The 12,298-nt window shown below is 40.8% G+C and overlaps 1 protein-coding gene across 1 annotated transcript; it reads left to right on the forward strand.

The window, feature by feature from the left end:
• Window positions 1-1,575: 1,575 nt before the first annotated feature.
• Window positions 1,576-11,040, forward strand: LOC310994813 (hyaluronan and proteoglycan link protein 1-like; the record flags this gene model as incomplete). The annotated part of the gene is made up of 5 exons (XM_083983667.1): window positions 1,576-1,687; window positions 6,734-6,897; window positions 8,145-8,343; window positions 9,520-9,822; window positions 10,751-11,040. 5 exons carry the CDS (start codon window positions 1,576-1,578, stop codon window positions 11,038-11,040), a joined length of 1,068 nt encoding a protein of 355 aa, XP_083839793.1.
• Between the last annotated feature and the right edge of the window lie 1,258 nt (window positions 11,041-12,298).

Consider the following 12,298-nt stretch of genomic DNA (forward strand, 5'->3'; position numbering starts at 1 on the left):
AACTAACTGTATTTTACATCCTCACCATGCTGAAACTGAATGAATGAACAAGTGAATGAAAGTTTATTTGAACACAGAATAAAAGGAGAATATAAATATATAATATCATATAAAAACAAACAAAAAACAGTAAATACAAGACAAAAAGGCAAAATAAAACAACAACAGCAACAAAACTTTACAATTATTTCTGTTCAAAAGGAGTTGGAAGAAGCCACAGCTTATTAAATCACACTCCTTTTGCCTAATGCCAATATATACTATAATAAGTTATAAAATAGTCTCAATAGTATCAATATATAATAAGTGCAAACTATTAAACATTAATAAATACTGAATTAATCATTTATAACACACGAATAGGCTACTCATTAGTATGTAGTTTATGAACAGTTTTACTCATCATTGATCAACACTAACTGTATTTATAAACTATATACAGTACTAATGAGAATCAATGCGTTATAAATGAAGAATTCAGTATTTATTAATGTTTAACTAATGCTTAATAGTGTACTTATTATAATGTGTTACCTATATATATAAAGTGAGTAACTTGAATAGAATAGAATAGAACTTTATTAATCCCCCATTAATAAAGTTACATAAATACACATACTGATTATTCTGCTCATTTCCTGTTAAATTTACATATTCACAATCGCAAAGTTCTCCAGTGATTGATCCTACATTTGTAATAAAAACCTGTTGGAGCCTAAAGCATACAAATGAAAGTTTTATTTATTATATGTTATATATATATATTTTTTTTATCTCAAAAACAAATTTAGATTTGATGAATGAGTTAAATGAGATTCTTTGCAGCTCTGAGCCTCCGTACATCTACTCTGCACAGTGGGAAAAACCTCTACACACTCACAACATTTAGGATGAATGTGTAGAGGGTGGGCTGCAGTGTGTGTGTAGGTGTGTAGGTGTGTGTGTGTGTGTGTGTGTGTTGGAATGAAGCCTGAGGTGTGTGTGTGTGTGTGTGTGTGTGTGTGTGTGTGTGTGTGTGTGTGTGGTGACTCTGCATTGTGGCTCAGTCTCCCTCTGAAGTTGTGAGCTGTGTGTCTGTCAGCGGGACATGCTGCTGCTGCTGCTGCTGCTGCTGCTTCCTCTCTCTGCTGGATGACACTACACTTACCGCACAGTACGTACAGCACACACACACACACACACACACACACACACACACACACTCCTGCTGTGTGTGTGCGTGTGTGTGTGTGCATTAATCAGTGTGTGTGTGTGTGTGTAGCTTCATGTGGGACGTCCGGCTTTGTGCATCAAGGGCAGTCAGAGTGTGAGGCAGCTGGAGAAGTTGCTGCTGCTGTGGATGTGGATGTCTGTGTGGATGTGGATGTGGATGTGGATGTGTATGTGTATGTCTGTGTGCAGGATGCAGGCAGCAGCACTGCAGATAGAATAGAACCGGTGCTCAGCTGCTCTACTGTACGCACGGCGCCGTAACCAACCCCCCCTTTACCCCCCTCCCTCTGTGTCTCTGCAGTGATCAGACCCCCCGGCTCGCTGGCTGACTGACTGAGTGACTGACTGAGTGACTGAGTGAAGATGATTCCCGTGCTCCTCTGTGTGGTGGTTTCTCTGAGCGCGGCGGCCGACAGCAACGACCTGGACATCCTCTACCCCGAGCTGGAGCACTCCAGGACCATCTATGTCACAGGTGAGTCAGTGAGGGGGGTCGTCCTGTGTCTCCGTCCGGACGCTGGGACCACGGGTACATGGGTGCACGGACGGACGGAGAAGTCTCTACCCCCCTCAAGGCGTCCTCTCCTGTGTCTCGTTAGTCACACTCACTCTGCAGTGTCATTTGTTTCCTCAGTTTATCAGTGAGCTGCTGCTGCTGCTGCTCGGTGATAAGGCTGCTGTGTGTGTGTGTGTGTGTGTGTGTGTGTGTGTGTGTGTGTGTGTGTGTGTGTGTGTGTGTGTGTCATCTGTTCATTAGAACTGGAACAGGACTGTTATGACACATATAGGCTACTGGACCTGAAGATGGAGGACAGTTGTTACAGTTATAGATACAGTTGTGTTGTGTGTGTTCAGGTCAGATCTGATGTGTAACCAGTTAAGAGTAAAATACAGTGTGTTTAACAATATGTTGTCTCACTGAGGATTCATCATTAAACAGGACTAACTGCTAATGATAATATCTAGTTTAGTTTATTAGTTTATTAAGGGACAGTGTGCAATTACATTATTCATTTGCAGAAGAGATGGTTGCACCAGATTTAGCTCCCAGCTAATTTCCATCTGTAGTCGCACACATAACATAAAAAATGATAAAATAAAACAGAAAACAAGCTACTATACAAGGTGATACATAGAATGACACAATTAGACAACACTTAGACAATACAGAAACATGTAGGCTATGAGGTAGGCAAAGTGCAGAGTGCTCATAGCAGCAAGATGTTGATTGTTATATATGTGTGGTGGGCAAAGTGCTAACAAATAACTGATCAAACATTAGATAACAGCAAAATAAATGAACATTTATGAATAACCATACAAAACAATACATCTATGAAACAATAACCAGTTAACTGTGCAATCTGTCAATTAACTACAGTAACTAACTAACTGACTATCTTGGCATGAATGCCTAACTAACAACTAGCTATCAATCCTACAAGCTAATGATTAATAATATACAGCTATTTGCCACTGAACAAATTATGTAGTAATCAAAACCACCAAACTACGTAAAAGCTAGGCTAATGGGCCTTTTCTACTAAACTTAAATCAGAAGTGAGTGATATATTTGTGTTAATATAAGTCTTAAATAGTTATATCTTCCGACAGCAATCACTTCTATAGAGTGTTTGGACCGAAACACGGGTCTCTCAGTCACTCTGCTCTGCTCTGAGCCGAAGAGAAAACATTTATCGTATCCTACAGTTTTTATCCAATGAGGAGAGAGAACGGCATGCAGGGCTGTGTGTGCAGCCAAGGGACGCCGTGAATGTGGTGACGTAGGGACGAGGGCTGTTATGGTGCGTTCAAGGCAGCCCGTAACTCGTATTTTTCCGACCTGTGAAGTCGTACCAGTTCGATCTGGTACGAGTTCACGGGTCGGAAGTTACGAGTGGCCGTTATAGTGACTTTCACAGGTAAAACAGGTCGGAAAAACACGAGTGGGTTGCCTGGAACGCTACAAAGTCGTAAGTTGTGACTTGAAGCTGTAACTTACGGTTTCAAAAGCCTGCCTGGAACGCAGCATTAGCCAAAACGACCGGATCGCTTAGGGGAGAGCCGGGTCGATTGATACACTTTTCATTTAAACGTCTTTTTCAAAGATGACGTTATGTACACAAACATTTTTATCATGTGATCAACAACTCACATGTGTATTTTCTTAGTTACAAGTGTAATTTAACACATATGTTGGATGATCGCGCTGTTTTATAATTTTGAACGTAAGTTGACATTTGTCTCAAACGCCCCACCTATGCGGGTCGTTTGAGACACAGAGGAGGGACGGTTGAAACAGCATGTTTTAAACAGAAACTACTGACATTACTCTCGTTTTTATGCAGCATATCGGACAACATACTAGTGTACTCGTTATTGCCAAAATGTCACATAATTTCTCACAATATAAATAGGTCAAATAAATATTTTTGTCCCGTGCGCAATTGTCAAGATCCGCATTTCGATTAAACTCGCCTTTCTTCTTTTGTACGAGTTGTTGGACAACTGCATTTTCATTTAATTTACTTATTTCCCTGCCCTAAGTCATGTTTATGGATACACAGTTGAACATATTGTCATTTTTCCCTTGGCATTTTCCCCTCACTTTGCTGAATATCTGTTGATTCACGTCATAAACACGAACATTAAAAATATGTGGTGTTTATTAAAAATACATGTTGTTCATTCAAATCGGTTGTTGTTCATTGCAAAACAGTTAGGCTATTAATTTGGTGATTTATATACAGATATTGATCGCGCAGTGTGACCACAATCACTACGCACGGTGGCGTGAGGGACATTTGAAACAGCTGTATCAATCGTCCCTGCAGCGACTACTGACAATAAAACCTGTTTTGCCTCTAAACTTCAAAACTATGACATTTCATAATTTAGGACCTGTTTATGTACGAATTCATCTGTTGTTAGGTCATATTATTATTGCATTAAACACACAATACAACTTTTGATCACAAAAAAACTACCGCACCTAACATTTTACTTTCCGTAGTCAAAAACCGGTTCGCGCTAATAACTTTTGAATGGCGTGACGTAATTTCACAAGCTTTCCCAGGATTGGTCGGTGTTGAGTGCTGAACATAGTGACAAAATCTGACGGCTCAAGCTTGTGTGGTTTTCGAGGAAATCGCTGTGTATCAATCGTCCCGTGTATCAATCGACCCGGCTCTCCCCTACTTCTGCTTTAACCAACTCCTTTCTTCATTGCCTAATCTCAACCCATGGGACAATTACACTTCTCATTCAAAGTCACAACTCAACTTCTCACTCAAAAATAGACAAAAATATGAAAAGCGGGGATACACACAAAGAGGGGAACATAGGACCCTTGGAACATAGGAATGACCCCCAACTAACTACTAATTAGCTAATGACCAACTAAAAACTGACAGACTGACTAAAACTAGGCTAATGAATGTGTAACAACAAATTAGCCTGCTAACGAGCTAATGACAGCCCCAAAACCAACTAGCCTACCTATCAGCCAGCCAACTAGGCTATCTAAACTAATGTATGAACTAATGACTAAGGACCTAAGGACTTTGGCTATAGCCTACTACAAATGTATTGTTTATTAAGGTTATTTGCAAGCTAAATAACTGGACTAATATATTACAAAAGTACTTACAAACTAAAAACCAGGTAACTAACTAACTTGGCTCATGAATGCAGCTAACAGCTATCTATCTAACAAGCTAATGATTAATAAAAAAAAAAAAACCCCAAAAAACAGCTAGCTAACTGAGCAAATTATTTATTTTAAAAACCAACAAACTAAATAACTGAAGGCTAATAACTTTATTATAATGACCACCGAAAAACTGACAGACTGACTAAAACTAGGCTATGAATGTGTAACAACAAATTAGCCAGCTAACGGGCTAATGACAGCCCCAAAACCAGCTAACCTACCTATCTAAACTAATGTATGAACTAATGACCTCACAAGTTATATCTAAACTGATATGCTATATGTTATGTATGTATATTACAAAAGTACTGACTAACTAAAAACCAGTCAACTAACTAACCAACTAACTAACTAAGTGTTGAAAACAATGTGGCTAAGGTTGTCTAGTTCTCTTGGGTTACTTTGAGACCTTGAGACATGAGAGCAGCTCAGTTTGAGTTGAGATGCAGACTCAGTGACCCTGGTGATGATGATGATGATGGTGGTTGTAAAGAACCAGAAGCTGAAGAAGCCGACGGGATGAAACAGAAGCTGTGTAAAGGGCTGATACGTGATTATCTGTTAGCTGACAGCTGCTGATGCAGAGACACAATGAAACGCTGAGGCTGGTTGAACCGAGGAGGAGGCAGCTGATCTGAAACCTGTTAGTGACGGAGAATCACCGATGCTGATGATGATGTGAGCTGTAACTGCAGCTTCTCGCTCCCTCAGCGTTAAACACACACACAGCTGTTTGGTCGTCAGGTCGCTGGTGGAGATTAGTTTCATCGATTGGCTTCAGTCGAGCAGAACGGACTCAAGTCGTGAGACAAAGCTGCTGAGATTAAAGGACCGGTTCAACTTTTAATGAGTCTATCTCTGTGTCCTATTGGTTTTAACTGTGCTGCTGAAGAAATGTAAGGTTTTAGAAACGTGAGCCGATCGGGGCCTCCTTCAAGCTAAGCTATGCTAACCAGGGCCGTTGTATAGGGGAGAAAGGTGATGATAACTCTAGGGGCCCAGCGCCCAGTGGGGCCCATAAAAAACCCCGTAGTCTAATCTTTGTATGACTGATTTATTCTGCGCAAGACCCTGACTAATACTCATAGTACACTGTAAAAACTCAACATCTTTCCAAGAATATTTTTCTTATTTCTTGTCCAAATGTCTCATTTCTAGTCAAAACTAATCTCTTTCCACTTAAAATAAGACTCATCACCTAAAAATGTACTTGTTTTTAGATCATTTTCACTTAAAATTCACAATAAATAGAAAAATCTGCCAGTGAAAGTAAGTTTTTTGTGCTTGTAATAAGGAAGAAAAACTTACTCCACTATCAGATTTTTTCTACTTATTCCAAGTGAAAATATGCTTGAAAGAAGTAAAAAAGTGTGTAAAAACAAGCTACTTTTAATATGATGTGTCTTATTTTAAGTAGAATGAGATTTGTTTTGACTAGAAATTACATTTTGACTAGAAATAAGACAAATATTCTTGCTATGATACTTGAGTTTTTGCAGTGTAATGCTGCATTAGCATCAAAACAAAGAAGGCTAAATAAAAAACAATAATACATACGTAGTCTAAGAGAAAAAAAAAGGAAAAGTTAGAGGGGAGGGGCCCACTTTAGTATTCTTTAAGGGGGCCCAGAATTCCTAGCAACTGCCCTGATGCTAACTCTCAACTTCAGAAACAAAACAAACCAAATTCTCAGCTATTCTTTCAAACGTTTATCCTCTGATCCTATTTAACTTAACAAATGTATTTGTGTTTGTTGTTGTGTTTTCTTGTTTCTTTTGTTTACCTCTGGTTTCTACCCCTGTGTGGTAGAAAATGGCCCTCGACTCTCGGTGGTGTCGGATCAAACGAAGGTGGTGTCGCGGCGAGGAGGAAACGCCACTTTGCCGTGTAAGATCCAGAGGGACCAATCACTGTCGCCCAACCGCAAGATGAGGATCAAATGGACCAAGTTGACCTCAGACTACTTGAAGGAGGTAGGCTATCAATCATTTACCTTATTAATTCATTCTATGCAGCACTAAATGCTTTTATCATTAAATGTTGTGTAAGCAACATGAAATATTCATACGTTATTAAATCAGATTCAACTTTACAATGAAGGAGCAACGTCTAGGTCTTGAGTTTGTTTCCTGTTAGAAGAAGCACATCCCTGCTGACTGAGTATTAATGCAAATGTGCCCTTAAAGCAAGGCAAGGCCAGAAGATTCCTGCTTCCCCACTGATTGATAGTTGTTTAATTAAAATAAACCAACAAGCTCCCAGAGGAACAATGCTCCTTGTTCATACTGGGCAACTCCAGGAATCAGCCTCCACCAGATCTCTATGAAACCCTGGCTGTAGCTCAACCCCCCTAGTTTGGTTATGCGACGTCCTCTTGGTTTGTGGCTGGTTAAATATCCCAGCTATTAAAACAGGCAAACATTGTTCACCACTAGACACCTACAACTGAGGAACTAAACTAAACAACCAAGTCAACATACACAATCAACACCAACTAGTCCACAGGACACCAGAATCAGGAGGTCCATCACATGGTCCCTCAACCCTAGTTGACCCTCGGCGTAGCAGTGCATGTCCATATAACGGTTGCAAATGGATACCAACTGTCTTCATAACAAAAAGACACACCCAAAAACATCCAAATACCTCCATGCTGCTCGTATGTAATGTCCGTCTTGTATTGAAGCCCCGAAATGCGAAATTGTTCCGAAAAAAAATTAAATAAGTCTATATTTCAATATATTCATTTCGCATTTCGGGGCTTCAATACAGACGGACATTACATACGAGCAGCATGGAGGTATTTGGATGTTTTTTGGTGTGTCTTTTTGTCACGAAGACAGTTGGTATCCATTTGCAACCGTCATATGGACATGCACTGCTACGCCGAGACCCCCTGTAACTCAGAGAAGCCACGGAGGACTCTGAAACTTCTCCCAGCCCTTAGTCTACATGAGGGGGAGGAGATAATGATAATGATAATTTCAATTTTGAGTGAACTATCCCTTTAAGTACAGGTGAACCAGGCTGCTCAGGTCTGATGAACCTGTTAATTACTTAGAAGGCAACGCCGTGGGAAACGTAGTGATGCCCTGGAAAGTGATTGACACTGAGGTCCAATGTAAACATTGAGTCTTAAAGGGTCTTAAAGTATCTTTAAAACGTCTCTTAACTCCTATTAAACCTCTTCTATAACTCACCATTCTCTGTCCTGCTCTAGGTGGATGTTTTTGTCGCCATGGACTACCACAAAAGGAGTTATGGCAGTTTCCATGGTCGTGTCCATCTTCAAGGCTCATCTCCCATGGACGCCTCTCTGGTCATCACAGAAATCACCCTGGAGGATTATGGGAGATATAAATGTGAAGTCATTGACGGGCTAGAAGATGGAACATCAGTGGTGTCTCTCGACCTTGAAGGTATAATATCTGGGTGAACGGAGGATGTGTGCCTTTTCAAAACTGTCTGAGAATAAAATGTCATAATGTTCAGGCTGCAGCGAGACTAAATTTAGCTCCATGAACAGGGATTGCTTGGGGGAATGTCAGGGGCGAGAGTGTCCTGTAAGCAGAGTGTACATCATTGTCAGAGCAGCTTCATTATGTTAAGAGACATTAGCGATTACTGCCTGAAGCCAAACGCGCTGGCATCAGCCTGACAGGGAAACAGCTGTGTTTACACCGGGGGACCTCATCAGGTTAAATAACAGGATCGATCCCTGGTGTGAATTAATGAATGAATTTATATTTATTTACGTGTCGTGCACCAATTAAGGCGCCCAGCCTATAAGGGCTTCCAAGACACATTATCATCATATTTAGACACCAAACAAAATCATCAGAGCACAGACAAAACCAAACAAAAACAAAAACCACATGGAATTCACATAAATAATTCACTTTTTCTTTTTGACCAGGCACTTTTTATGAAAGTAGCTCTAGTAAAGACTTCTTTCCTGAAGAGCCATTCCAACTTTACCTCATCATTAACCCAAAACAACTCCGGTTTCACATTTTGCATTTTCTGAAACAAAAACTGCCTGTTCTGGCTTCGTCATATAACGGACAATGAAACACAAAATGCAGTTCATCCTCAATTACATTTAAATTACATAATGTGCATAGTCTTTCATCCTCAGGCACTGAGTTAAACCTACCAACTTCTATTGCCAGAGGGAGAATCCAGCCCTCAACTGGGCACATAAAGATCTCTTGGATCTATCCAATGGCAAAGTCACATAGGGTTCTGAACAATATACATTTTTCAATTGGCAATAGGTTCTGAGCTTTGGTTTAAACCAGATATCATTAGCCCATTTTTCTTTATACTCAAGAAATAACTTATTTTTCACAAAATGAATATTACATCGCAAACCATTAGTGAAAATATGTTGTTGATCAGTCTCGCTAAAAATAGCTTTCATGTCACGATACCAAGGATAGTTATGTGTTTTATCCCAGTTAAAGACTTTTTTGGCTATTCTATCCTCTGGCATAGAAGACAAGCGATTCCAAAGCCTATAAGCATTTCCTGGTGTGTCTTCTAACTCTTGGTCACCTTCTGTTTTGCTTCTTCTGCTTTCTGTTTCCACGTAGGCATTATTTTCCCTTACTACCCCCGCCTCGGGCGCTACAACCTCAATTTCTACGACGCCGAGCGGGCGTGTCGCGACCAGGATGCCGTTGTGGCGTCCTTTGACCAGCTGTACGACGCGTGGCGAGGAGGGCTGGACTGGTGTAACGCTGGCTGGCTGAGCGACGGCACGGTGCAGTATCCCATCAACACACCCAGGGAACCCTGCGGAGGCAAGAACACGTCGCCGGGCATTCGCAACTACGGCCTGAGAGACAAGGACAAGAACCACTACGATGTCTTCTGCTTCACCTCACACTACAAAGGTGAAGGACAAATGTGCTACTGAAATGTAGAATGAACTACAAGTCAAAGCGTCCAACCATCGCTTACCATTTTCCAGTTTTATTTTGAAAGGCACAACCACTTGTTAAGAGCGTTGACAAAATGTATGCGTCAGTTCTTGATCTTTGCTGTGACACCGCTGTCTGTAAATTTATTCATCACATTCATGCTCCCCAGAGGATTCACTATTTCCATTTGGACATTCCTATTTGCACAAATGTTTGGCACAAACTATGACCATTGGTTAAATATATCGACAGTTTCCCAAATTTTTAATGTCAGCCATTCGTTCAGGATCTTACTTACGATTGAATATGACAGTGTCGTCTGCATATGGGAGGATTTCTACTGGAGATCGTTCTAATTAACTCTGGTTATGTGGCTGTTTATTCAACACATGTCTTGTTAAAGGAGACATATTATGCCCCTTTTCCACAAATTAAAACAGTTCCCAGGTGCCGTAAAGACATGTCTGTGACATGCTGACATGCAAAATACCCCAAGGATCAAACATCACAGCTCTTTTCATCCTCTCAAAACAGCCCTGTTCAGAGCGGCTGGTTTCAGTGCCTGTCCCTTTAAATGCAAATGAACCACTGCTTGCCCCGCCCCTTCTACTGGTCCCAGGTAGGGGTGGGGTTATGCAAATTTGAAATCTAGTTACATCACTGGAAGACATCTGAGGGAACAGCTCATAAAACCTCATGGATTTATGTCGAGGGAGCCTTAAAATTACAGATTTTTTTTGTCAATTCTTGCATTTTGAGGGGTGGAAGGCAAAACAAACACCCAAATATATGTTGAAGAGCCTTCAAAAAGTGATATTTCCATAATATGTCCCCTTTAACATTATGATCTATTGTTTATAATATCTTGATGACTTTATTTGCCTTTCTTACTGCCCCCCAGGTCGGTTCTACTACCTGATCCACCCGGGCAAGTTGACCTACGACGAGGCGGTTGGGGCGTGTCAGAAGGATGGTGCCCAAATCGCCAAGGTCGGCCAGATGTACGCCGCCTGGAAGCTGCTGGGCTACGACCGCTGCGACGCGGGCTGGTTGGCCGACGGCAGCGTCCGCTACCCGATTTCCCACCCTCGCCGGCGCTGCAGCCCCACAGAGGCCGCCGTCAGGTTCAGCGGCTTCCCGGACAAAAAGCACAAGCTGTACGGAGTGTACTGCTTCAAGGGCAACAACTGAAATACAGACACACACATACCAACAACCTGCAAAAACACACATATACACACATAAGCATGCACACACACATATACACACTAGTGAACACACTAGTGGAGTGAAAAAGGGACAGATTTCGGAGGTATGAACAAACATATTCAAACTGTGATGCTTTATGTCATGGAAACCTTAAGACAGAGTCATGTTGTTGCTTTGTAATCTGGGACCTGATACACTACGAGGGATAGTTTACACATATTTAAGGTTCATATTATTTTATCAATGCCTTTGGGAGGGGGTGGGTGGGTGGGTGGGTTGTTGAGGGAGGGAAGGGGCGGGGGATGGAGGATATCACAGCTACAGCCATACTGTCATTCAAGAATGGACTAGGCATGTCATGTAATGAGGCGAACAAGGCGTTCGAATTGACATGATCAGTTTCACAGCTAAATGTCTCATGGTTGGACTGATACTTTGGGCACTTATCTTGTTTTGTTCAAGACCTGGAACAACGACAGAGCCATGATGAAACACAGCTGAAAAAAGACGAAAAGAAACAAAACAAAACAAAACAAAAAAAACGCTTTGATCATCTGGTCGATTCTCGTCAGGTAGGGATTACAAGCCTAGCACAACCAAACTGATCCTTGCTGTCCATTCTTAACAAGGTGCTATGACTGGTACTTTGTACTTCATCATATCGTCCAGTGTTTTAGGTTTTTATACAAATGTGTTGGACCAAACATCAGTCTAATCACTACAATGAGTAAGAAGAAGATGAAACATCCAACTGTTAGCATTGTTTATGTTTTCTAAGTATGTAGAATGTGACTATCTAGAAATGTATTTCTGTTAATGACTATTTTTTGATATACTGTAGAAATATTTAGATTATTTTTTGTCTTTCTGGCCAAAACTATGAGTATCTTTGGTTTACATAAAACATACAACAGTTGTTAAAATACAAAAAATCTACAGTCCTAAAAAAAACAACAAAAGACAACATGAATTTTGCACTGAACAAATAGAAGATGCCTAGAAAAGAAAATGAGGCTAACAATAGTTTGCCGTCCAGCAACAGAAAATGCTTGGCGTAGATAAAAAAAAAAACAGAGCAATGTTATTTTACGAGCTCAGTTTTACAGTAAAGTAGACCTTTGTGGCTGTATCTCCGTTTGGCTTCAACTTCAGAGCATGACTTAGCTTCAACAAGCGCAGCAAAGCACCTCTTAGTGTATCATCTACACACTCTTATCTATTTAGCGCCTTGATAAACTGC

Source organism: Trachurus trachurus (assembly GCF_905171665.1).
Source record: "Trachurus trachurus genome assembly, chromosome: 12".
In the NCBI taxonomy this organism is placed as follows: Eukaryota; Metazoa; Chordata; class Actinopteri; order Carangiformes; family Carangidae; genus Trachurus; species Trachurus trachurus.